Consider the following 27,706-nt stretch of genomic DNA (forward strand, 5'->3'; position numbering starts at 1 on the left):
TAACAGATGTCCTACTACTACTACAAATACAACATCATCTTGTTTGAAGACCTCATGATTTGAAGAATATGGAGAGAGCCAGAGGAGCAAATAGTAGAGGTACAGCTCTTAGAGGGAGCTCCCTTCTTGATCCCAGTTACTGACTAGAAGGTTTCAAGAACAATGGTTAAGATGAGGAGATTGTGCAAGATAGGCATTGGCGGCCTATTTTCACATATCTAAAATTTTAACCAAGTTGTGAATTGACAGTGTTATTTTCAAATTTGATTTGACATCTTACCTTGAGCTCTAGCTCACCAACAGTTTCTCCTAGAGAATCTTCAACATTTAGAATCTCAGATCTTTTCTCTGAAATATCTTTCTCCAACTCCTCAATAGTCTTCTGGTACTGCTTAAGAGAGCTTTGCGCATTTCTCAGTTCTTCCTGTGCCAGGATGTTCTTTAGCACAGAAGGAGAATTATACACGTCAAAATGAACTCATGACATATCAGTAACTATTCTGTTGGAAGAGGTTTTATTACAGATTCCTTTTCCATTTTATCCTCCCCCATTCCTTATCTTTCAATACTATTTCTAGGCATTTCTATAGCGTTCCCCACTGCAGCACAATTATTCATTTTGATTAACATCAATTTCTTACCATTGCAATGGTCTCCTGTATATCCTCCTTGAGTTGATCTGTCTCACTTTGAAGAGTTTCTTGTTTTTGCTTCAGGTCATCTCTTTCCTGGATTAGAATTTTGACCTCTTCTTGACTTTCATGGAGTTTCTGAGCAATTGCCAGTTTCTCCATCCTCTCGGCCTCCATTCTAGTTTCATTAGTTTTTGATATCTCTTTCAGTTGCTCCATTTCACTCAACCTCTGCTGAGCTTGACTGAGCTCTTCTTTCACACCAAGAAGTTGTTCTTGCTCAGCAGTCTTTTCTTGCAATTCTTGGATCTTGCTGGAGAGCTTAAATTTGTAAGGAAGTCCAAGCATATTAAAGGTTATAATGGAGAGTCACTGTGTTCAAACATTCTTCCCCAACCCTGTATGTATTTGCCTTTTCATAGAAAGCATAGCTTTCATTAACTGACAATTGTATCCTGTCCATCCTAGTTCCTGGATTACATTCTTGCCCAATCTAAATAAAAAAAAAGTGCATTCCTATACATGACATCATGCATCAGTTTCAGTGCCAGAAGTCCAAGATTTACAGCATGGTGTCTGGACACATTAGTCTGTTGAGTTTTTTTTGGCTATATAGAAATTACATCTATACATATCTTTATGTCACTGACCATTCTTTTGGCAAAATTCCCCCTCTTTCTATGATAGCATACTTTTAGCAGTATAATATTATTATGGATTTTAGCCATATAAGGCACTAAAGCAGGCACTCATTCTCAAGTTTGAGACCTTAGTTTCTATTTTTTTTTTTAACTAAACAAAAACCAATTGTGTAGCAGGTAGAGCCCAATTCTTTGAGGAGCTAAGCTGGCTCCACTCTTATCAACTTTAGTGGGAGTCAGGGTGAAGGCAGGGAGGACGGGAGACAACTGCTCAGCAAGTTGGCTTGTCCACACAATCACATTAAAGATGAAAATATTTTAAAGGAAAGACTGTGGGAAGGGAAGGGAAGAAGAGTATGATATATGAAAGAGGAAGCAGATGTTTCATCTCTGCCACTCAACAATCTGTGTGACATCATAGTCCTACAGCACAGTCCTTCCCATAAACTTCAACGGGATATTGACTAACAGACTGCTTTGTAGTGCGGGCTTACAGAGTGTTTAATATGTAGTAAAAAAAAAAAAAAAAAAAAAAAATCCATTCACCATGAAATACTGCCACAGTGCTACTACACATCCATGTGAGCACCCATCCACTGGCATTGGTAAGCTGCACTATTGCACACTTATCTTTTCATGACCTTATTTAGATGGGCTGGTTTATTAGTCAGGTTGCTCCAGTGGCTAATCCTGCTTGGATCAAACCCTTGCAAAATTGTTTGTATAAAGAGGTGAGGAGTTTAGTAAAGTAATAGGCTGTAGCAGTAAAGCTTTACTAAATTCATTTTCTGCCTCTTATGCTGTGCACAAATCCAAATTTGAGGGAGAGAAAAGGCAAAAAGTTTTACCCTATTCCCCAGATATCTGCAGAACTTGTTTGGGGAAGGAAGAACAAGGTATACAAGCCTGGTGATCCATTTACAAAACAAAAACAAACTCAAACAACTGTATAGAGTGTTTAGGAGACCAATCTAAGTTGTTGTTAGGTAAACAAAAGAAAAAACTCCATATATTTCAAACCAAAACATCTTGTCTATTGATCACAATATACTCTATAGTAGGCCTTCAGCTAGTAAGAAAATACTTTCCAGATTACTACATCTGTTTTATCCAATGTTAGCGTTCAAAAATAGCCACAGTACCAGCAGGTCAGGTGCAGTAAAGGCCTTTGTGAAATACCCAATTATTATAGAATCTTCTGTCACAGATTGTGGAAGCTATTACAGATATATTTGTGCAACTTCAGTTTAAGAGTTTCTCAAGGAGGACTTTACTATGAGTGAGTTGTTCAGTGACTATTCCATACAAAAGGTGGAAGACACTAACCTCTAGTCTCACATTGTCCACAATAGTTTTAAGCTTTTGGGCTTCGTCAGATAGATGTTCTACTTGGTGTTTCATTTGCTCACTTTCTTCAGATGCAGCCAACAATTTTTGCTCAAGTTCTTCATGATGGCCTTTGAGCTCTAGGTACTCCTGATCAGCCTTTACATACTTCAGTTGGATACTGGCTAGGTCTTCTTTTGATATTCTGATTTCTTCAGTCATGCCTTGAAGTCTAGCCTCCTTATCAGCCACTTCAGAGAGCAGCTTCTCTCTTTCTGATGTTAATAAACACAACTCCTCTGATTTCTCAAATATCTGCCAAGGGAACCGGAATATTAGTGCATGTGCTTCAGTAGCTATATCCCCATATGCAAAGGCAAGAAATGAAAATAGGCTGATGAAAGCTGGATCAGATCTGTAAGTGGTTATGAAACTACGTTTTACCCAGGCAACAGCCAAAACTTAAAAAAAAAAAAAAAAAACCCAGAGAGAACACATACAAGAATGGGGTCTAAAACCTGCTTCTTTCAACTCCCTTCTCCAACATCTTATAAATTCCTTGGGCTGCCCCCAGATATATATTTTAAATATCTTTAAGACACGTCTCTCTTAGGGTATGTCTATACTACCCGCCAGATCGGCAGGCAGTGATTGATCCAGTGGGGGGTCGATTTATCACATGTATTCTAGACCCGATAAATTGACCCCTGAGCGCTCTCCCGTCAACTCCTGTACTCCAGCACCACGAGAGACACAGGCAGAGTCGATGGGGGAGTAGCCGCAGTTGACTCACCGTAGTGAAGACACCGCAGTGAGTAGGTCTAAATACGTCGACTTCAGCTACGTTATTCACATAGCTGAAGTTGCGGAACTTAGATCGATCCCCCCTCAGTGTAGACCAGGCCTCAGAAATTTAGGCTGATATTCTTAATTAGAGAGTCCTCTATAAATATTCTCTTAAAGAGATATGCATGCGACAGATTTTATAGGTACAATAGCCTATTGTTATTCTCTAATTTGGAGGACTTTTTGGTAATCACTGTGCTATTAAAGTTTGAAGACTTTTTGGGGTGGGTGTTTGTGATCAGGATTCTATGGAGGAAATGTGCCTTGGATATTTTTAAGTCCATATTTTGGCATGTAATTTTAGTATGTGTTTGAAGATAAAGAAGTCCTTAGAAAAGCCATGTAAAAATAAATTCCTTGAGCTATATTTAAGGGAAGGTTAAGCAATTGAAACCTGCCCCGAGACTTTGCTTTAACTTCAAAAATTAAATATTTCATTCCTATCTAAGACAGTGGAATCCTGTTCAGGCCATGAATGACATGTCTAAGTTTAGGGTACTAAGCCAAAGCTCCAAATCCCACCTCAACCCTGACCTGGAATGGTCACCTCTAAGTCGGATTGGGCAGTCCAATGGTTTTATGGATTACTTACAAGTCTCTAAAATGTGTTTTAGAACTTGGAAAAAACTGGATGAATTCAAATTTAAGTTTTGAAATATAAATATTAAATAATTTTTTTAAAAAACAACCAAACATTACTTATTTGGTTGATTTACCATTGTTCTAATCAAGGTTTGGGCAATTTTTGACAGTATGACTGGATATCCAGTAACCTTCCACCAATGTACCAAGCCTCTAAAATTCAGTATAAAATAGTAAGAGAACATCTGAAAAAAGTAAGGCTTATCTTAAGCTCAAAAGCCTCCCTAGAAAGTTTCAAATACTCGTCACCAATGCATATATTAAGGTAGTCAGCACATGCTTAATATTTTTAAAATATATGCAGACCATTTAAGCAGCAGCATACATGCACAGATGACTTGTTACTTTTTTAAGATCTTAAGAGAAATATACATGGCAAGGGGTGAGTGTGTGGGTATAGAGTGTCACACACTTCATAGCTTCCATAGGATGAGATTGTTGCACACCACAGAGCCTCCTTGCATCCCTCAATTCCACCCCACAAGCCTGTGCACTGCTTTCTATCCCCCTCCATTTCAGAAATATCTTGTAACTCCCCTACATCTCTTCCTTCCAGGGGTTTTGTTGCCCCCCTATTCTCCGTTCTTCCCATACCCAGGGTTCCCCCCAATGCCAGCAGGTCTGTGCACACTTATTTCCACTTCTCCCCATTTCCCCACTCCTCACAATGGGCTCTATATGTCCCCTCATTCCCCAAAGCTCCCCTCCTGCAGGGGGGTCTGTATGCCCCAGTTTTCCCCCATTCCTGGGTCCCCCATTCTCCCTTCATGTCATGGACTATATGCATGTCCCCATTCCCCCACCCCTTTTTTCTGTCTGGGAGATTACATACAGACACTGTCGAATTAGTATACAGCCTTCATAATCTCAGCATATTATTAGAGCAAGAGGTTTTGAATTTTTACCTGTTTCTGTAGCATTTCAACTTTATCAGGTAGAGATCTGAATTCTGATGATGTATCTACTTCATTTCGTAAAACTGTGTTCTCTTCTAACACTTTATCCAATTCATTTTTTAAATTGGCTATCTTTCTTTCCAATTCCACAAGAGACAACAAATCTAGAGTTTGAAAGATTTACGTTAATAAAAAGCTCCAAAGATCCACTTTGGTTGGGAGAACATTACCAGGTTTTAAACAGATTTACTTTTTGGACTGATTAAAATGAGACCTGTTGACAATGAAGGAGGAGGTCAAGCTGCCAATTAGTTATTTTATCACTAGCTGTTTGGATCAATCCCAGATTATTGTAAGACAGCTTCTCCCAAATATAAAAAAAAGTTAACTTCACTGTTTATTGCAGAATGTAACACAAAAATCCTGTCACATGAAGTGAGTTGGAAAAGCTGAACATAGGAATGTTTTAAGCAGTTGATATGCATCAGAAAAAACATTGGTCCCAAGCTGGTGAACAATGAAGCTTCTAAATGCATGAATGAAGTAAAGCTCAATAGCTCTTGCTCTATACCTTTCCCTCCCCTCTCAAAAACCCCCAAACTATTAACGTACACTTTTATAGGTTACTATGTCAAAACACTATGAAATGGGAAGATTTACAAAGTCATTCAGAACATCTGTTTTTTTGTAACAGTACCTTTTGGAACTTTACCCTCCAAGAGCGAGGTTAGCTTTGTGTTTTCTTGAAAAGCAGATTGTAGCTCTTTCTGTAAGTCAACTTGCATTTTTTTGTAGCTCACTTTTCCTGCTTCTAATTGACTTTGATACAATTGAACATCTTTTTCCATTTGCTTGTAACCATTTAAGAGCTCATTCTATATGAAAAAAGAATAAGATTATTCTAGTCATAGAAATACTATGACAAATTAAACTAAGAATTTAGTAGTAAGCAAAGCTCCTTTCGCCATTGCAATCTCTCAGAATTGTCCCAGTATTATCCTCCCCACATATCTAGCTGGTCATTAGAGTCTTGTTGCTTCTTCATCAACTCTTAACAAATATCAGGTCTTTCTTTATGTACTAGCTACTAATGCTTGCCTTCCATCTGGATTACCATAGCCTCCTCTCCAGCTTGATACCTTGATATCAGCCCCCTCAACTTTGTCTGAAGCATTCTGAGCAAACTGATCTTTCAGGCCCAGACCACCTCAATCCCCTTTAAAATCACTCCATTTGTTTATCCTGCCCCTTACAGTATCTTGTCCTTATCCTCACTTTCAAATCTCATACCTCTGACTTCACCTTCTTATATTCCTCCCCTTCGCTCCACCACCACCACCAGCCTCCATCTCCCATTCTGTTCTTTTGCTTTCTTTCATCCTCTCCCAAGCATCCACTCCCATCCAGCCGCAGTGTGCCAGGTCTCTACCCTCCATAGTCAAATCCTTCCTGAAATCTTACTATCCAGGAGCCCCATGATTATAAAAAACAAGTACAAGGGAGATTAAATAGTAACTTCCCCTGAGTCTTGTCTTTCCAGATTTGTTCCTTGACTAGTCTCTCTGGAACAAGGAGAGCCTCTATAACAGTTTCTTATACGCCAGAAGCATACCACTTATGCTGAAATAATAAGTTACTTGCCATTTTCTCTTTTAGCTCTAGATTTTCACTCTTGAGACATGCAGATTCTTTCTTAGCATCCAGGGCTACAGTTTCAGTATCAACAAGAGACTTGCTCATTTGTTGAATTTCATCAAGTAGTTTATCAGAATCTCCCTGTAAGAATGAGACAGATATTAAACACATTCAGAAATTATGATAAAGCAACTATGATCTTGTTAGGATTCCCACGTAGCCAAATAACTATCATACTGGTTTTAAGAGTCCTGGAGAGCTTGTTGTGTTTAAGTGCCACAGTAGCGGGAAATTTTTCCTGCAAAAAAATAGAACACACAGCAGTTTATCTAGTAATCGTGATATATGCGGTATGAACTGTATTTGCCCAGCAAAAATTCAGATGTGTTGACTAGTATAATAATAAGTAGTCAGCATAATAATCAGCTCTTATATAGTAGTTTTTCTAAGCTTTTGTCTTTTCTTCCCTCTGGAAGGAGTTCAGGCTCTCCTATTATAACCGAATTAGCTCTAAAAAATCAGAGGAGAACTCAAGTTTACCATTGAAAAAGACACATCTTTCTTCCCCATGCCTGCCTTCTGTAGTTCTTCCACATATTTCTGCAAATCCTTTACTTGATTTTCTTTTTCTTTAAGCTGTTCCAATTTTGATTTTAGTTCAGTCTGAAAAAAAGAATTAGAGAAAAGCAGCATAAGCAGGTGAACAATTTAAGTATACAATTTGGTTTTACAGGTAACTTCACTAACAAAAAATAATTATGAACACTTACACATAAGTAAAACTGACCAGAGCCCAATTATTTTAATCTATTAAAAAAGTTAGAAGGTTAAGATCTGATATATACAAAATTATGTATTTCATTCTATACAGTCATCCAGTTTTGTTACAAGGAAGACCATCAGCCAAGCTCACCTCCAGATCTTCATTGTATACTTCAGCATTTTTAACTATATTCTGTAAGTTGGTAATTTCATGTATTAGTTGTATCTGTGGAGCAATTGAAGCAAAATTGCAAAGCATATTAGAAAGCACCCATCCATTAATTTTAGTTGCCATCACCATGAAAATAAGCAAGATCTACCTTAAATTTTCCCCAGGGTTTGGCAAGACAATATGTTGTTGTTTACTATAGTTAAGAAACAAGTTATTACATCTGTTTTAAGGCAGGAAGAAAAGTTGCATAAAGTCACAGCCCTTTACTTTAGCTTCCCAATAGTTTAACAAGGATTTCAGCATACCTCAACCTGCCATAGCCTAAACACAGGATGCAATGTGATGCAAAATAAGCGATTCATGCAGGAAAAACTTAAAAAGTGAAATTCTATTATTAAGATTAATTAATTTTTTTTTATAAGATCGGTTGCTATTGAGTTTGGGTTCCCAAGACTGCAGGGAAAGTTTTAGATATGAGACTGTCTCCTCAAAAAACTTATTACAGCATTGGTTCACACTTTTATTAAAAGCTAATTCAGCAACTTTTAGAGAAAATGCAGTTTTTATAGCAACCAGTTTACTGTCAATGAGCAACTCAATCTTCACTCCCTCCTCCCAACCACAAATTGTTCACCTCAATAAATCAAGAAATAAAATCCTCAGAGCATGTTTTATAACTGTCAAAAGATGCTTTTATTAGCAGTCAACTGTAGTCAGCTGGCAAGAATCAAGCAAGATTTATTTTTGACCTTTAGCATAAGTGATTTTATATTTTCATACTTGCCATGCGTGAGTTGGAAGCCAGCTCCTTCTATACTACATAATTTCCCAGTACATTGAAGTATTTGTCTTAGGTTTCTTTGCTGACATAGTATCATGCAGCAAAAGCAAGCATTTCAATGTCCCTCAGATATTACTGCTGAGTCTCACAGTGACATTTAATTCATAAAACAAGACTTGAATAGTTATAAGTCAGACCTATACAAGTAGTGCATTTAGAAATGCACTAAAGCAAGATCTTCTGTTCATGATGTTTGAGTTAAATATTTAACTTTATTAAACTATCAACGTTTAGAAATCAGTTTACTAACTTTAATGACAACAGCACTCTTGACAAAATCCAAAATAATGTGACGTGCAGATCAGTAAATTCAATTTTTACTGTGGACATTATCCAAGTTACAAAGAGCTTATTTAGTTGAAATTCAGCTAAGGAGTGCAACCCTGAACTTGCCTGCATATTGAGGTCAGAAAACTGAAGCAAATTTTTCTCCATGATATAGCGTCCAAATTCCACAATCCCTAAACTAATCTGGACATCCTTTGTAATTTTGTATTCATGATCCTTGGTAGTCAATATGACTTTCTAAAAACATACCTGTCATTTGGAATAAGGTCTTATATTACACACTTCTGAAAACAGACTTCACCTCATTTTTCAGAGAAGTCTTATCAGGCTGTAACTTTGATGTTAACATCTTACCTCATAGTCTTTTTGGGTTTGTTTTTCCAGTTCCTCAAATTCATCCGTTTCTATCTTTTCCTTCAATTTCTCCTTCAATTCGCTTATCTCCAATTTCAGCTGTTCGTTTTCTAATACTAGGTTGTCAAAGTTAGCTTGCAGGACATCCACCTCATTTCTAGCAATATCCTAAAAAAGGAGGAATGATGTGTTGTAAGAGGGTTTACTTGCATTTTAAGCTAATTTCTATTAGGACACTGAGCTGACCTACCTTTTCTAGTGCTAGTGTTTCACAGAGTTGGACAGAATCTGCAAAGTCTTTTTGACTCTAGAAAAATGAATGCTTTCTGTTAGCCATTTTACAAGATTGAGTGACTTCGTTTAAAAAAAATTAGTACTGTACGGGTAGCCAGAGTGGAAATAAATAAAATAAACCCTCAAATTAAGATGTATTTATTTTTAACAACCACACTCTGAAGGCTGCTAAGATGATGAGAACAACATTGGTTAGTATAATGTTTAGAAATATAGGAAGCACAATTGATCTCACACAAGAGGTCAGCCTGGCCAGAGCAGATTGCAGAATGAAAAAATTATAAAAAACAAATTCCCTCAATTGTGTACGATCTTGTATTAAATTAACAATCTTGAAAGTTACCCAGTTCATATTAGCTCCAGAATTCCATTCGCTTTCTGAGACTGCATCAGGGGTAGGCAGACACGGATAATCATATTCAGAATACTCTGAAAACATAGCTTGGGGAAAAAAACCAACCAAACAAAAAAAAAAAAACAAGAAAAAAGATAGGTGCATTTAAAAACAAAACAAGACACAGCAACTTGTTCATGATGGTAAAATTGTTTTCTCACAAAAAGGATTCCATCAGTCCATAACCAACTATTGTGTAGCCATATGTGCAAATACTGCTAACTTGATAGAAATTTTCTCTCCTATGTGATCCTTCTATAAATGGCCTGGAACTATGCCACACAGTTCAGTCTTCAATATCCAATGTCCTGTAAGCTAACAAATATTAACATAAGGAGAGAGAATCCATTGGATTTTCTTGTTATGAAGTGACAAGAATTACAGGTAAGGAAAAATATTGCCTTTAGAGGAAACCCAAGGAGGAAAAGAATTATGTAATTTTAAAATGGTGTGCTCATCCGAGAAAGGGGTTTTGGGGGGAGTGGGGAAGCAGGAGGGAACAAGTTCCAATGAACAACAACTCTGTCCAAGTATTCTTATCCCCAGCTCAGGCCTTCTGGAAGAAAGGGTTGAACCTCTGCCCTTCTAATGAGGCTTGTGGGGTTTTGACCACTCTGGTTCTGTTGATTTTGACAATGGATTCACCCATTCTTGCTGACGGGTTTAGATTTTTTAAAAAAAGAACTCAGCAATTTTGATAGGGACCCTTTGTTGTAAAGAATGATTTGTCAGTATGTGAAATATATAGCTAATCTTCAAATGGACCATTTTGGGTGACTTTTCTTGGGGAGACACCATTGGTCTAGGTTTTTACCCTTTTTCTGAAATAGATAGCAACTGAAAATCTGAGACAGGGCTAAGGAATTTCCTTGAGCCAAGTATGTGAACATCACTGGATACTTTTACCTTTTATTTGCCCCACTGGAGTGCTGTTTTTACCCCTTTGTCAGGAAACCTAGAAGCAAGTCTTCTAGTTCGCTGTTATTCATGTGCAGTATCTCTATTTTAACTCATTTGCATTGTATCATCCACTACAACTGCTATGCTAAGAATAAATTCTTTTACTCCTTGTTCCATTTATATTGGAGAGATCTTTCCCCATCTCAAGGTCTTCATTTGGATAACCAGTGAGCACCTTCTAAATCAAGTTTCCTTGTTAGTGTCTTCTCCCCCAAACATGTACTCACAATCCTCCATCTCCGGAAGCCTCTCTGCCAATGTTTTCATTTTTTTGGCATCAGTTGGCTTTAGCTTTTCAAAATTTGCAAAATAGCTGATGTCCCCTTGATTTATTTTCCCAGGGGCCCAAGTAACTCTTCTTTTTCTTTTGGCCTTAAAAAGGGGAGAGGACACAAATGAAGTCATGTTAGAACAACAACAGTCAAGTGAAGCATTAATAATAAAGGTTACTTGCCTTCATTTTACACCTCGTTGTTCCCATAACAGTATAAGCAGATAACTAGAGGGGATGATTTTGTTTGTATTGCAGTTTTTCCAAAATTGAGGTTCAGCTGAACAGTTTGTTTTCCACAAAACTACTTCCGCTTTAAGTTTTGCACCAGATATCAAAGAACTTTACAGACAATGGACTGAACCTCACAACAACCCTGTTACTTAAAAAATTATCCTCATTTTAGACTAGGTAACTTAGGAAGAGATTGTGTAATTCACCTAGATTCGAATAAATTCTTATGACAGAGGCCACCAAGCCAAGACTAGAACTCAACTCTCCTGAATCCCAGTCCTATGCTTTACTCACTAGGCCATCTTCTGCATCTTATTACTGCAAGGCCAGCTAAATAGCCCAACACTGTAGTGAAGTGTCAACCAAAAGTCTAGAGATTAGTTATTTCATAAGCTTTACAGAAAGGACCACTTTTCATTATATTTCACAGATCTAAGGAAAAACGCACAAAACACCTTCTCCAGTTATAGGTCAAGATTTTCCAGGTGTCCTGTGTGACCTTGAATAGTTACACAGTCTTACTTTAAGATCTTTCTGGGATGTAAACGAGGAGGAGGTGACAAGCATTTCAGTTAGATTGAGTATTCTATTTTCTTGTATTTTCTGAAGAGAGTTTTTTTCTTCTAACAGCTGGGCTAGTTGGTCTTTCTCCATCGCGTGGAGATGAGTCTTTGAAGAAACCTACCATTAAAGAAAAAAAAAAAAAAAGGCCAGCTTTGTTGTTTCCTTCAAGTAAAAACTATTTTATATAGATACATAACATTAGCACGTAAGACCCCTTCCCACCTTTTTAAAAAACTTTAACTTGGAGCAGCTTTCCATATACTTTGTCAGTTTTCCTGATGGAATAATCTAGCCTGTAGTTTACTTTAAAAAAATCTAAATATTTATGAGAATTGAATAGGGAAAGTGTTTGCTGTCCAGTGTTTCCTAGCAAAGAAGAGAAGGTTACTCACCTTGTGCAGTAACTGAGGTTCTTTGAGATGTGCGTCCCTGTGGGTGCTCCACTTTAGGTGTTGATGCATCCCAGCACCAATCAGAAATTTACGGTAGCAGTGTCTGTGCAGGTCACGCCTGCACAGTAGGCATCTTCCGGTCCTGTTGGTGCCGCGTCTAGTGCACGCATGACCTGAGCCTTCCAATTCCTTCTCTACCGCAGAGTCCCAACTGCGAATTCCAAAGTAGAAGGGAGGAGGGCGGGTAGTGGAGCACCCACAGGGACACACATCTTGAAGAACTTCAGTTACTGCACAAGGTGAGTAACCTTCTCTTCTTCTTCAAATGATGTCCCTATGGATGCTCCACTTTAGATGACTGTAGAGCAGTGCCCCATAGAAGGCAGGAGGGACTTTGGGTTCGTTTGAGTCATTGAGGTGAGTATGGTTAGGCCCACTATGGCATCAGCCCTGGAGTCATGAGTGATTGCATAGTGCTCAGTAAACGTGTGGATGGAGGCCCAAGCGGCAACTTACAAATCTCTAGTATTGGAACATTATGTAGGAATGCTATTGAGGTTGAAATGGATAGTAGAATGTGCTCTGTTGTGCACAAGAGGGTCTGTGTTCCGAATATGATAGAAATTTGGAGGCATGTGGAGATCCATTTAGACAATTGAGTGGATATTGTGTCTCCTTTCGAGTGCTCGGTAGTAGTGTCCAACTTGTTCTAAGCAGGCTAGTTCATCATGATGAAACCATGTACAAGCCACGCTTGAAGGTGGAGTATCTCTGGATTTGGGTGAAAAGTGCGACTGTTATGCTGAGACAGCAGTTCTGGACAACTAGGGAGAGCTCGAGGGGCACATATCGCCATGCACATCAGGTAAGGTACCATGCTTGTGTGGGCCACGTCGGAGCTATGAGGATAACCTTGGCCACGTCTGTTCGTATTTTGTGTATCACACGTGATATCAGTGGAATCGGTGGGAATGCATACATTAGTTGTGCATCCCATTTGATGAGAAAGGTGTCCCCTGGTGATTGGGATCCTGTCCTGCTTTCAAGCAGAACATTGCACATTTGCGGTTCACTGGGGATGCAAACAAGTTGATGAGTGGAGTGCCCCACCAGCAGAAAATGGATCTCAAAACTCCCCCATTCATCTCCCATTGATTGTCTTGGGAAAAGTACATGCTGAGTGTGACCGCCGTTGCATTCTGACAGCCGGGCAGGTAGGAGGCTGAAAGGTTTATGTTGTGTTGTATGCATAAGTTCCTTAGCTTTGGTGCATAACGAGTATCAACAAGCGCCTCCTTGGCAGTTGATGTAAAACACGCATGCAACGTTGTCTGTCATAATGCGTTCTTTATATGAGGTAGGATATGCCTGCAGACATTGCAGACTGCACACAGCTCTGGTAGACTGATGTGTAAATGAGTCTCCGCAGGAGACCATTTACCTTGAACTGTGTGTTGATGCATATGGGCGCCCCATCCTATCTGCGAGGCATTTGCAGGGATCACAATTGATGGAGGTTCCTGTTGGAACAGGATGCCCATACAAACATTTTCTGGTCTTGTCCACCAGTGTAGAGTGTCAAGGACACTGGGTGGTACTGTAAGTTGTTTGTGTAGGCTGTGCTTGCTGGGTATGTATATCGTTCTTAACCAGCCCTGTAGGCACACATATGTAGTCTTGCGTGTTGCTCCACGAATGTTGTGGCTGCCACGTGTCCCAGCAGTTGCAGGACAGTATGAGAAGGTATTTGAGGGCTGACTCATACATCTGAGATAATGTATGTCAGATTTGTGAATCTGGTCAGGGGCAGGGATGTCTTGGCTTCTATGGCATCGAGATGTGCCCCAATGAAGTCCAGTTGTTGGACTGGGATTATAATGGATTTTCGTTCATTTATCTGTAACCGTATATCCCTGAACAGTGTCATAGTGGTTTGGACTGTGTCCATTGTTTATTTTTGAGTTGGTCCTTTGAGAAGGCAATCATCCAGGTAAGGGAAGATCACTATTTCCTGTTTATGTAAATATGCTGCAACTACCAGTAGGGTTTTGGAGAAAACTCTTGGAGCAGTAGATAAGCCGAATGGTAGTACTGTACTGGAAGTGTTTATGTCCTACTGTGAATCACAGATATTTTCTGTGAGTGGGATGAACGGTGGTATGGAAATAAGCATTGTTGAGGTCGAGGGCTGAAAACCAGTCCCCCTGTTGCAGCGCTAGAAGTATTGTGCCGAGTGTGACCACTTTGAACTTTTGGGAGCGTATGAACTTGTTGAGCTTCCTGAGGTCCAAGATAGATCTCCCTCCCGCATTCTTCTTCTGGTTCAAGAAATAATGGAAGTAAAATCTCTTCCCCTTGTATTGTGAAGGCACTTGTTCCTAGGCACCTCTTTGTAGAAGATGATTGACTTCTTATTGTAACAGGTGCCGTGAGAAGGGTCCCTGAAGAGGGATGGGGGGGAGGGTAGGTGGTCGGGATGGTATATCCCGAACAGATTATTTCTAAAACCCATTGGCCCAATGTTACTGAGGCCCAGATTGACAGAATGGGCAAAGGTGATGACCAAAACATGGGAACAGAGTGGGCATAGGCACTGCCTGGTGAGGGAGGTTGTTCAAACCCTCGACCAAATCTTCAAAATTGTGGTTTTGGAGGAACCGATTGGAAAGTTGGCACTTGGGATTGAGGTGCTCTCTGATGCTGTGAGTGTTGCCATTGATTATCGTAAGGCCATTGTTGCTGTAGATTGTTGGAGTCTCTGATAAGGTTGCTACCTTCTTCTCTTTGAAGGTGGGGTATAAATCCCCGGAGTGGCCCAAGAGTCCTTCACTGAGTGGAGCATCTTATCAGTTTTATTCGAGAACAACTTTTCTTGATCAAAAGGTAGGTCTTCTACTTTTGTTTGTAGTTTTCTAGGGATGCCTGAGGCCTGCAATCAGGATGTCCGGCGCATCACTAAGGCTGTGGCTCTGGCTGCCGTGTCTGCGATGTCTAGGGACACTTGGAGGGCTGTTTTGGCTACGAGTTAGTTGACCCTCATTTACAATGGCCTGAAATGTGACTGTTTCTCCTCGGAGAGCTCTGCTGTGAACGAGCTACATTTCCCATAGTTATCATAATTGTATTTTGCCAACAAGGCGGAATAGTTGGCGACTCTAAATTGTAATGTGCCTGTAGAATAAACTTTGTGCCCAAATAGGTCAAGCCTGTGGTGTCAATCTAAACGGAGTTTGCTTGCCGCATTGGTTAGTGGCAACGACTACCAACAAATTGGAAGGTAGATGGGCAAAGAGGAAGTCTCCACCTTTTGCGGGGACATAATACTTTTTATCCAACCTTCTGCATGGTGGCGGCATTGAGGCCAGTGTCTGCCAGACTGTCTCCACTGATTCCAAATTGGCATCATTGATGGGGAGAGCAATCTTGGAGGCAGATGATGGTTGTAATATTTCTACCATTTTGTGCTGGTTCATCTGCACTTCTTCCAAAAGGGATGTCCTGGCTTTGAGCAACCCATTTAAACAGTTCCTGGAACTGTTTGAAATCACCTCCAGAAGTAGGCGGCAGTGGCATAATCGCCTCACCTGGAGAGGAGGAAGAATTGTGCAGGAGATGTAGTCTCCTGGTCTGCGCCCGTTTCTGTGTCATCCCCAACTTCCTGAGCTGCTGTGGGGTGGGAGATGCTGGGTTGGACAGTAGTTCACCTCTATGAGCTGTGGGTGGCCTGGAGCGTGGGGAAGACCATTGGCAGGTACATCCACAGTGGTGTGCACCAGGATTGAGCCATCTGTTTGTAATAGTATCTCAGCCCCATATGGCTCCAAGGTGGTTGACATTCTTTCGCTGAGGAATGGTGCGGTGAAAAAGTGCCTTGTTCCTGCACCTCATCATCATCTTCACTAGACAAGTGCTGTTTCATGAGAGCTACTGGGGGAGCCTCGGTACCAAATACTGGGGAGCGTGGTGCCGACAATACCATCAAGTCTCTCTAGTGTGGCAGAAACTGTGTTGGTGCTGATGTCGGAACCATCGGTGCCACAGGGTCCACTCTCATCCGTGCCAGCCAACTGATGCTGCATCTGTTTGGTTGGTGTGGTTAGTACAGACGGTTTTCTCCACTGGAGCTGCCTGTGCTGGGGGCGGAGGCATGGTGCCTGAGGAGACACTTGGTGCAGAGTCTCTTAGAGGTGAACTCGGTGCTGTGGAGGAGGCATGTCTTTGTCTGTGCCTTGACTCTGTCTCCTTTGCTAGGGCTTCAGCGGTTCTGGAGGTACCCGGAGCGTCATAGGTGCTCACCTAAGCATATGTCAACAATGGGGGTAGTGACCTAGCAGGAGACCATCGCTGTTTTTGCAGTGCTCTCTGCAGAGATGTCCGAGCCCTCTTCCTTAATCTTTTGCAGGGCAAGTTTCCTTTTTCTGTTGGAGGAGTGCCCGGAGAGGCAGTCTGCATGTCCAATTCAGGTTGGAGGGATTTCTCCATAAAAATCATTTTTAGCCCGAGATCCCGGTCATGTTAGGCTCTGGCTTTCAAATTCCTGCAATGGGTGTATTTTGGGGGGATATGCACCTCACCAAGACATTGTACGCACGAATGCCTGTCCAAAACGGGCATTGCTTCGCAGCAGGAGCCGCAGCGCTTGAAGCTTGGGGAGCCAGGAATCTTAATGGTTAATCGTCCCCAGCAGAGAGGGTAACTAAATAATTAAAAATAATAAATAATAATAATAATCTTTAATCACTATTAATCACAGTTTTAATCACACTGTTAAACAATACCAATTGAAATGTGTTAAATATTTTGGATGTTTTTCTACATTTTCATACATATTGTATTGTGTTGTAATTGAAATCAGTGTATATTATTATTACCAATATTTGCACTGTAAAAATGATAAACAAAAGAAATAGTATTTTTCAGTTCACCTCATACAAGTATTGTAGTGCAATCTTCATGAAAGTGCAACTTACAAATGTAGATTTTTTTTTTGTCACATAACCGCACTCAAAAAATAAAACTAAGTCCACTCAGTCCTCCTACTTGTTCAGCCAATCGCGAAGACAAACAAGTTTGTTTACATTTAAAGGAGATAATGCTGCCCTCTTCTTATTTACAATGTCACCAGAAAGTGAGAACAGGCATTTCCATAGCATTTTTGTAGCTGGCATTGCAAGGTATTTAAGTGCCAGATATGCTAAACATTTTTGTTTGCCCCTTCATGCTTTAGCGCATCTGGCACATAAATATCTTGCAATGCTGGCTACAACAGTGCCATGAGAACACCTGTTCTCACTTTCAGGTGACATTGTACATAAGAAGCGTTACATTACATTTGCAGGAGGTAAGAAGTAACTTGTTTGTCTGAGCAATTGGCTGAACAAGGAGGAGGACTGAGTGGACTTGCAGGCTCTAAAATTTTACATTGTTTTATTTTTGAGTGCAGTTTTATGTACATAATTCTACATTTTTAAGTTCAACTTTCATGATAAAGAGATTGCACTACATACTAGTATTAGGTGAATTGAAAAAATACTTTTTTTGTTACAATGCAGATATTTGTAATCAAAAATAAATATAAAATGAACATTGTACACTTTATATTCCATGTTTTAATTGAAATAAATATATTTAAAAATGTAAAAAATATCCAAAATATTTAAATAAATAGTATTCTATTATTAAACAGTGTGATCAAAGTGGAGCACCCACAGGGACAACACTTAAAGAAGAAACATAAATTCCCCCAAATGCTAGACATATATGACACTGAATACAAGACATTTAAGCTAGACATTTCTTAAAGACATACCCATGATTAAAATGTCAGATATCCAGAGAGATGTTCCAGATCACTCCAGCTCCATAAGAATAAGCGTATACAGTTTTAAATGGCATTTCCGGAGAATTCTTCTGAGAACTAGTGTCATGGCATTACCATGACTGCTCTAAATACCACAGCCATGCAGAAAAATAGGACTGTTTCCTCAGACTTCAGAATAAAAAGTAATTGATCATCTCAGCAGAGAGTGGGCAAGACTTGTATGCTTCTGCAGGTCTGTGGGTAGGGTTTTAAAATTTGGGTCTCTTAAAACAGAGGACTTAGGTAGATTTAGGTAGGAAGTTTCCCACATGACGACAAGCTTCTGTTTTCCCCTAAAAATTCTGCATAGATTTTATAGGCTTTGAGGCATAGCATATTGTTATTATTCTATGTATAGTTTTTAATGCTTTGATTTACATTTTGTATCCTAAAGTAACTAATGATTCTTTAAGACAACTATGCAAAGAAGTAGAGTCTTTATTTTAAAAAGGAAGTACCAGGGTGGAGCTAAATATTGTGCTCTTTCTCAACCTCTCAAGGCATATTCAGGATTTGAGAGCAAACTTCCATTCTACATGGCTTTTCAGGGTAGAAGACAGGAACAAGGCGTTCTGATAAAATCTGAATCTTTAAGAGTGACACTATCAACTTGAAATATAGTCATTATAAACAGTTTCAGGTATGACAATTATATCTGTATTTTCCTATAAAAGTCCTTACAGTCCTCATGTCTTATATTACGTGTACAAAACAGAATGGGAATTAACTGATTGTACAGCAGAAACACTGTAATAGTAAAGCCAGTTGAAGAAAGTTTGCTGTAGCCTCAATTTGTCAAGGGAATGTCTATTTTGCCTTCTCGTATCAGGAAATCCATCAGCCAGAGATTATGGGGTTGCATTAGTGAATTTGCTGGGCATGAGAAGTGATATTATTGTTTAGAAATTTTCCTGCGTTTTCAGTGTATGTCATGTATAGTCAGGAGACGTGGAACCAAGTGCACCGGGGGAGGCAGGAGGTGGATGGCGGCAGCATGAATGTCTGAAAATTTTCCAATCTCAGTTACAGTAATCTTAGGAGGTTTTATAGTAGTAGGTTACGAAATTCTTCAAATGCAAAAGGAAGAAAATTCTTTGCCTCTAGAAGTGTGGTAGCTAAATGAGAAAAAACACAGGAACTAGAAGTGGGATCTCCATGCCTCTATCCCTATACCTATGGGCACATGGGATCTTATTAGGTTAACTGCATTGAATCTGTGAAGTTTCACATATGGATCTATGGAAGTAACGACATAGCTCATGGTGGCTATGGGTGTGTTGTTATATCACGTTAACCTCACACAATTCAGCTTGTTGTATGAGAAGTGAGATATGGTCCAAAGTATTTTAAAAGCAAGTGCAGTTTATCTTCAAGTTTAGTTGCCTTTTATTTGGCATTTTTGGTCTTTCTATATTAAATGCTATATGATTAGCTTAATATGTTCCAACATACTTCTTCCAGCTGCCTTTTCAAGTCCACTATTTCCTTGCGATATCGTTTCAGGAGGGCATCATCATCCAGGACTTCATTGACTTTTGGAGTATTCCTCATTCTTTTGGCTGTATTGGCAAACTGGAAGAATGACCATACAAGACAGTGAAGCTTCCCATTAGCAGAATAAGTAAATAAATCTTTATAGTTTTCTATTAGAGTGAAAAGTCATAACAGGATGACTAGAAGGCAAAATGAATATTTACTATTTGAGTAGCAAGCGCCAAATTAGTTAAGGCCGCAATTCAACAATAAGCCTTGTTATTTTCCACTTACTCATAACTTGTTCTTTTTTGGAGAGGGAAGAGGGGTGGTGGGGAGGATGTGTGTGTGGAAAGGAAGGAGTGGGGCTGAAAGCTTCCATTGCTTGGTATCAGCCCAAAGATGAAACAAAGCGGTTATCCAGCTAAATTTGATTTTGGAGAGCACAAGAAATACAACAAACCCAACCCTACAGATGAGTAAAAATTGAGTAGTCCTATTAACTTCACTGGGACAACTCATTCGAATAAGGGTGTAGGTTCAGACCTAAAGCACTTTTCCAATTAAAAATAAATTAAAAAAAAAGCCAAAACATTTTGCACTTAGCTCAGGGTGCCTGACCTTAAGTTTGAACTTCACATATTATGAATCCTGAAGCAGTTGCTCATTAAATTCAGCTATCTTTTGTACATGCACAGCAAGAAGTTCACATTTGGTTTAGTTCCGGTTTTCCTATCTCACTACAGAACTATGTAGGTATTTTCTGCTGCTCTGTAGCCCCAACCTCCAAATGTGCCTTAATTTTGGAAAAAGTCAGATTGCATGGGGGGAGGGGGAAAAAAGAGACTAACTTTGAACCCCCCAAAAAATCAGAAGTGAAAAATTATTCCAATAGCAATATTAAAAGGGACACCAACAATTTGAAGTTGTCAGCTTTTTTCTTTTTTTAAAATTGTTGACTAGATTTCATATATGAAGTCTCTGAAAAGGGGAATTAATGAGAAAGTGGAGACTACAGATTATACAGATGGAGGAAACAAGGAGAAATGAAAAATCTGCCTGTCAGAAGAAGTAAAGTCCATACAACATATGTCAGAAGGTGCCTGGGTAAAGGCTCACAGTATCAAACGGTACATTTCAATGGCTCTCAAGTCCACAGGAGGCCTCAAGAAAGATCAAGTAATCAATTTTGTTAAAGCATGGAAGCTGAGAGACTTGGGTTTCTGACCTAGTTAGCTAAAACATATTAACGCTTGGAAAAAATAAAGGAACGGAACAATTTTACCTGAAGGGTGCTAAGAGTTTCATCAAACGAAACTGGCGTAATTGTGCAAATGATAACTGTCTTAGCATTTCCTCCCAAGGAGTTCTGGAGAATTCGTGTCAACTTGCTGTCTCTATAATTTATGAAACTGTTATGGAGGGGAAGAGAAAACACCAAACAAACCATGAAGCAAAGATTAGTGTTCTTGTATTGGTGAATATAATGATATTAGTTGCAAAAGGTAACAGATTGACCTAGCAACATCTGGTATGAAATTGCAGTTCTCTTCATGTTTTATATGTCTGATGTAAGGAAATAAGAACAAATCAATATTAAGAATACGAATGGATTTGAAGGCTTGCTAACTAGTCAACTATGTAGAGAGTTACAACTACTCATTTGTAGTATCTTTTCTGGAAATGCTTACCCAGATGGGTCATCACAGAGTTTCTTGATCACTTGACCCAAGATGAACAGACTCCTGTTTATGTTACATCCTTCTTTGAGTCGAAGACCTAGATATTACATAGAAACACTTTGCTTTTATTCACAAAAGTCCACTTTTATCCTACATAATAGTCAGAGTAACTGTTCAGAGAAGGTTAAGCAGTCTTAGGTACTAGGAATTGCCATAACAGAGCAGACTAGTTGTCCATTTAGTTTAGTATTCTATCTGACAGCAGTCAGTACCAGATGTTTTAGGAGTATATAAAACAGGGTCGGCCACCTTTGAGAAGTGGTGTGCCAAGTCTTCATTTATTTACTGTAATTTAAGGTTTCACGTGCCAGTAATACATTTTATATTTACAGGGGTCGGTGGACAGAACTCCAGACTGGTTGCGAGCTGAGTGGGGCCGGTGACTGGGATTCTGGCTGGCAGATGGAACCCCAGACCGGCAGCGGGGGCTGAGCCGCTCAGCCCCCGCTGCCGGCCCGGGGTTCCGTCCACCGGCCCGCTCAGCCCCCGCTGCCGGCCCGGGGTTCCGTCCACCGGCCCGCTCAGCCCCCGCTGCCGGCCCGGGGTTCCGTCCGTCCAGGCTGGCAGCAGGCTGAGCAGGGACGGTGGCTGGGACCCCGGCTGGCAGCAGAGTGCCACTAAAAATCAGCTTGTGTGCCGCCTTTGGCACGCATGCCTCAGGTTGCTGACGCCTGATATAAGACAACCCCCCTGCTATAAAACAACAAAAATACCCACAACAAGCATCCAACTAACCTACCACACCCCACCCCGCTTCTTAAATGGACAGTTAAGGATTGAGCTTCTCATAGAGGAAACATTTCTTTGTGACCCTAGTCAGGGGTTGGCTGATGCCCTCAAGATTTGTATCCATGCTAAAATTTGAATCCCATCTAATCAAACTGTAAATACTCTCATTATGCATAATCTCAGTGAGTTTTTGGTTGTAGTAATAAATCCCACAGGTTAGTTATAGGTTATGTAAAAACAAAAGAAGTGTTACATGTTAAATTGATTTGCCTTTTAATTTCGTTGAATAACCCCTTGTTCTTGTATTGTGAGAGGGGCACTACTGTTTACCTGGTCTATACCATTCATTATTTTGTAAGCCTTTATCACATCTCCTCTCTAAATAATCCCAATTTATTTGCTCCTCAGCCTTTCATATACAAAGTTCCTCCATGCCTCTAATAATTTGTTATGTACGTCTGATTCCTTCTATTTCTCTTATATTCAACTGGCCAGCTAGGATTGCACCCAATATTCCAGGGAAATGTGTACTATTATGTTAGTTATAGCACTGTAACAATTGTTACAATAATATAACAATTATGATAGTCTTTATACCATTCTTAAGCTTTATAAAGATTTTAGTTTAACAGCAACTTCACAGTGAGCAGAGTTTTACACTGAATTATCTACAACGTGCTTGGCTTCTTTTTCCTGAATGGTTCTTTTTAAATTTAGAACCCAGCACTTCATGGACAGATAATTTCTTCTATGGTAGAATACCTCCCGATTGTTAGAATGTTAGCCAGCATTTAAATAGCAGGGAGATGGGCACTCTAGCCTGGGAAGGGCTTGGGTGAGTGTCATGCTGGGGGGGAGGAGAGGGGATCCTCCTCTCTGGCCCCCAGCCCCAGGGCAGCTTGTCTGCTGCACCCCCAACTCCTCATCCCCGGCCCAGCCCTGCACCCCAACCCACTGCCCCAGCTCAGAGCCCGCACCCCAAAACCTCTCCCAGAGCCCGCACCCCAAAACCTCTCCCAGAGCCCGCACCCCAAAACCTCTCCCAGAGCCTTAGGCAGGAGTGTGTGCGCGGGGGGAAAAGGGGCGGGGGGGAAGAGAGAGGGACTCGGATCCATTCTGGGCACCACCAAAAATTATATAAACTTGCCGCCCCGTACCTACCTTCTGATCCTGTTTGGCTAGCTCTTTCACTGCCTGCCAGATCTACCAAGTTCTGCAAATTCATTAAAGATTTCATGAGGCACAGTTTGCAGATAAGTCAGTTTTAAATGCTTTCAGTGCTAAATATATGCTAAGAATTTCAATCCAAGTTCAGTTAAGCCTTTGACATTTCTGTAGTAATATACCAACTGCACAACGAGACCAATATTTTCTTAAGTTGCATGGGGAAAATGGCTTTAAAATATCAATGTAGACTCCATTACCAATATTGCGATCACTATTCGTAAATTAGCTTTGCAACTTTTAAAGTATGTACTCTTCAATATACATTTCAATTCCCATTAAACACAAGTTTGTCTCACAAGCAGTCATCTCCGTCTCTTCACCCTGAATAACAGAAGTGCATAAACAATCTGCCAGGTCTTCAGTTTCCGTTAATACATAAGCATTACCGTCATCCTCCTCTGAATTGAGCCTACATCAACTGTTCATCTCCCCCGACCCAAACTAAGAGGTCAATGGAAGAAATGAAGTACCAAAATACCAATATTTGCTCCTAATCCCTTATACCTGTATGTGGTACAACTAGTAGGTAACAGGGATTATGAGCTTGCAGTATCATCTGATGGTGATTTGGTTGATGCCTAGCAACCAGCCATCACCTTTATAGGCCTCCGATTTCAGGAGAGAGCTCAAAAACTGAAGATATACTTGACCGAACTCCACCAAAGAGTACAACCCAGCCACCAATAAACACCAGGTATCAAAGGCTGCTGACAGACCCAATGCTTTGAAGGAAATAGGCTATCACCTGAAGATAGCCCATTACTGATCAGACTAGTCTGATCAAGATGCAAATAGTCAAAGAAGTTTGATACTGGAGAAATTAGAGATGATTAGTGAATACCTCCGTTAACCAGTTCACCAGAAAGTAGAGAGCAGGCAGTAGTTTGTCAAGATGTTAGAGAGGTTTTAAATAGGAATTGCACACACAATCTAGTTCTCAGAGTCCCAAATACAGACCGATACACCAAACATTCATTCCCTCCTTTGGTTCCCTGCCATACTGCTAATATCAATACATCAAACAAAGGGGAAAAGGGATGACAGCAAGAGTGGCTGCAAGCCCCCATTATGTTCGTCTAGTCCTGAGGCCACCTGGCTCCTGCAATCTGCTCTATTTTGCACCAAGTGACAGAGGTTCTTATGAAGAATTATGGCAACTGTGGTGTTCAACCAGATTTCCCCATGTCATACCCCTTTCTGTCCCAGCAGCCAGAAGGGGTTAGGTAGGAGTTTCCCTAGTGGCAGGGAAATCCCAAGTAGTGGGTAAACTACCTTCAGGGATACTTTGCATCACAGCCTCTATCTGCACAATATCTAGTAGACTTTTACATATATATTGTTATATAGTCTTAAAACAGTACAATATTTCTCCTTCACCCAAGTTTTTCCATTCAGAGCATTTCATTCTCAATATAATGGGAGAGAATCTCTGATTTTAGGATTTCATTTTAGTGGTGTCCAATATTTTAGCTGTTTTTAAAATTGTAAGCTTCCACATTAATACCTACCTGGTACCTGACAACCTTTTTCAAATATAACTTACCAGATGAGATACCATTACTGCTCCATCACAGTTCGTGTTGGCAGGATCATTTTCCCTACTTTCTATAATCTAAAAGAAGAAAAAGTCTCATAAGATTATTGCACATCTTTTCGGTTAATACATAACAAAAACCACGACTATACAGACACCTACCATTCTGAAAATGGTGTGAGAACGGCTGCTGTGTTCATTCATTTTTGTTTCTCCATAGTGTCGTTTTTCTGTCAAAGTAAAGTCATAGTGTTTGTTATCCAAAAACCCCATATGCTCCAGACAATATTAATATTGTAAGGAAAAGTAGTCTAACTGATAAACCAAAATAATAGTTTTTATGAAATTGTAGTTTTAGCTCTGTATTAAATTTAGAAGAGTGGTCATGTGTTTTAAAATTGCATCAACAAAGGAGACGCTAATCATCCTACTTTCTCCTTTTCTGAGCCATTCCATGACTTGCTCTGGATTAACAACCACCTCTTCGATCAGATCTTCCACGTAGATGTTTCTCTGCAAGAGAAACAGAATTAAAGACAAATTTCACCCAACTGTAAAATAAATGAGAAATAGATGTGCATACTGTATTATGCACTGGTTTCAGTTGAATGTATTAATAAAAGCCATACAGCAGCGTGAAGACAGACAAATCTATCTGGGGAATAAAGTCAGAACACTGCCAGTACAAATTTTTAACCTACATATCTCAACTGTAACTTTAAGGAGACAATATCAAACATTTAAGATCAAAAAATATGATACATTTTAAAATGTATATGATTTGGCAGGGAAAGGTCCTCGGGCTTTTAGATCTTTCAAGGAAATTTGTACTTTTCAGAGGTTTGAGAAACAAAAATTCCAAAGGCACTATTCATGGAGGATCTACATTTTGTGCCCCACACAGATTAGAAGACCTCCCCCATTCCAAAAGCTTTGCTAAAGCAGTTAATGTAGCAAATGGTGCTCATTAACAAGGAGAATGAGCAAAACTTTAGCATAATGAAATTGAAGACAGCAACAAGATGTCCACATTAATGCTACTACTGCTCACGCTGTATTGGCCACAATTCTAATTTGATAGTTATGTGATCTAGGTGTAAAAGTGGTGGATGGTGTATCCCTTTTGAATGTATTATGATGGTGAAGTGTGTTAAAGCAACTCTCTGAGGAAATGGTGTAGGTTCTTTTTTGTGCTGACTGCAGATGCATTTTTGCAACCTTGACAATAAATTAAAGTGTGAAGTTAGTCAGATTTTGTAGAAGCGTTTTAGACACTCATAGCCCCACCCCACTCTCAAAAGCTCCCACACTGCTCAAGATTATATATTTTAAGAGACTAAATAAATTCCAATGCTTAGGAAAGAGAAAACAACAAGACTGATTACAGCTTTGCAGTAGTTCTAGGCACAACATGAAGCTTGCTTACTTCTAACTTGCACTCTTCAAAAGGGATTTTGTATATTCATACTCATTGGATGCGTCAGCGAGTGTAGCTCAGATGGTGTAACCTTCTTCTAGAAGTGCAAGTTACCGCATTCACATATACATCCTACTTTTCCCTTAGCCTTCCAAGGGCAAATATCAAAGGGGGCATGGCCCTATAGTATATGCCATCTCAGTTCCTTCCACCATCTCTTCAAAATCATGAGCTCAGAAGAACCCAAGGAAAAGGAGAAGGTGGGTGAGACATGAAAATAGGCAGAAGCCATCTTGGACTCTGCTATAAGTAAGTAACTTTATTTTCTTCTTTTAGAGTCTTCTACATATTCAGCACTCATGGGTCAGATTGGCAAGCAATACTTCATCAGCTGAGGGTAGAACTCAGGGTCCTCCTTGAATAAGGGTTGAAGTACTGCCTATCAAACAGGGCATTTGTTCTGGACCCAAGGTTCTAAAGCATTGTGTTTTGTAAGTATATACACAGAGCTTAAAGTGGCAGTCCTACAGGTTGCTGTGAATGGAACATGTTTAAAGTATGCAATGGAGATAGACATTGCAGTAGTAGAATATGATTTAATGATAGCAAGGCCCAAAATGACATCTAGTTTATACCTTTCTTCTATATATTGTCGGCCTATCACTTCACAACCATTACCTTAGGTGGATTAAACAATCAAAGGTGATCCTAAAAAAGAAGATTGGGGGGGGGGGGGAGGGAGAGAAACTGTGAAATTCCTTAGCCCTGTTTAGATAGTATGCAAGGGCCCTCTTAGGGCTTCCCTATAAGGAGACTTTAGTATGGCGCCAGCAGATGCGTAAATTGACAGCGCTCTAGCCTGCTGCACACTAACTAGCCATAAAGACCCTGCTCTGTACATTACAAGTTCTATAGTGTGCTTTGACATACTGCTGTTACAGCAGGGTAAAGCACACTGTAGGACTTTTAGTGTACAGCAGGAGGGTCATGATGGCCAGTTAAGTGTACAGCAGGCTAGAGTGCTGCAATTTATGCACCAGATGGCCCCACACAGTCTCTGTGGAAGCAAACCCTACAATGCTGACAGCATGTAACTTTCATTCACCCTTATTAATGTGTGACTGAGGGAAGATAATTGGCAAATTTATAGTGTGGTTAACGTGGGGGGAGGAGAAACCACGAAAACCCCTCAATACTACTTTAGGTAAGACTCCAGGGTTAGGGTGAAAAACTCCACCTTTTGTCTTTGTGAAATAGCGAACGCAAATCCGCCATTAGGGCGCGTGACTCACTCACTCCTCTGGTTGATGTTATGGCAGTTAAAGTTTTAATTAGGGCTGCCAAGCAATTAAAAAAATGAATTGTGATTAATTGTGCTGTTAAGCAATAATAGAATACCATTTATTTAAATATTTGTGGATGTTTTCTACATTTTCAAATATATTGATTTCAATTACAACACAGAATGTAAAGTGTACAGTGCTTACTTCATATTTTTTTGTTACATATATTCGCTGTGTAAAAAAGAAACAGCATTTCAATTTACCAAATACAAGTACTATCGTGCAATCTCTTTGTCA

The 27,706-nt window shown here is 39.9% G+C and overlaps 1 protein-coding gene across 6 annotated transcripts in view; it reads right to left on the reverse strand.

Moving 5' to 3' along the window:
• The window catches only part of CENPE (centromere protein E), a 75,136-nt gene that overhangs the window by 39,714 nt on the left and 7,716 nt on the right, over window positions 1-27,706 (reverse strand). For 4 of the 6 annotated variants that reach the window (XR_005292619.2, XM_038399874.2, XM_043513228.1 and 1 more), the window contains 20 exons: window positions 25,141-25,222; window positions 24,872-24,939; window positions 24,719-24,787; window positions 23,110-23,161; window positions 21,169-21,256; window positions 20,763-20,889; window positions 19,457-19,576; window positions 11,711-11,869; window positions 10,911-11,055; window positions 9,673-9,770; window positions 9,286-9,342; window positions 9,036-9,203; window positions 7,532-7,606; window positions 7,159-7,281; window positions 6,625-6,759; window positions 5,681-5,858; window positions 4,993-5,147; window positions 2,600-2,914; window positions 642-953; window positions 281-439 (listed from right to left, as the gene is read on the reverse strand). Coding sequence is in view for 5 of the 6 variants with exons in the window: in XM_038399874.2 (XP_038255802.1) it covers window positions 281-439; window positions 642-953; window positions 2,600-2,914; window positions 4,993-5,147; window positions 5,681-5,858; window positions 6,625-6,759; window positions 7,159-7,281; window positions 7,532-7,606; window positions 9,036-9,203; window positions 9,286-9,342; window positions 9,673-9,770; window positions 10,911-11,055; window positions 11,711-11,869; window positions 19,457-19,576; window positions 20,763-20,889; window positions 21,169-21,256; window positions 23,110-23,161; window positions 24,719-24,787; window positions 24,872-24,939; window positions 25,141-25,222 (2,685 nt within the window). In the remaining variant the exon portion in view is untranslated. The remainder of the gene's footprint in view (window positions 1-280; window positions 440-641; window positions 954-2,599; window positions 2,915-4,992; window positions 5,148-5,680; window positions 5,859-6,624; window positions 6,760-7,158; window positions 7,282-7,531; window positions 7,607-9,035; window positions 9,204-9,285; window positions 9,343-9,672; window positions 9,771-10,910; window positions 11,056-11,710; window positions 11,870-19,456; window positions 19,577-20,762; window positions 20,890-21,168; window positions 21,257-23,109; window positions 23,162-24,718; window positions 24,788-24,871; window positions 24,940-25,140; window positions 25,223-27,706) is intronic. The other 2 variants (XM_043513229.1, XM_038399875.2) reach the window with 1 other exon arrangement.

The sequence above is a fragment of the Dermochelys coriacea genome, chromosome 4, assembly GCF_009764565.3.
Source record: "Dermochelys coriacea isolate rDerCor1 chromosome 4, rDerCor1.pri.v4, whole genome shotgun sequence".
Taxonomy (NCBI): domain Eukaryota; kingdom Metazoa; phylum Chordata; order Testudines; family Dermochelyidae; genus Dermochelys; species Dermochelys coriacea.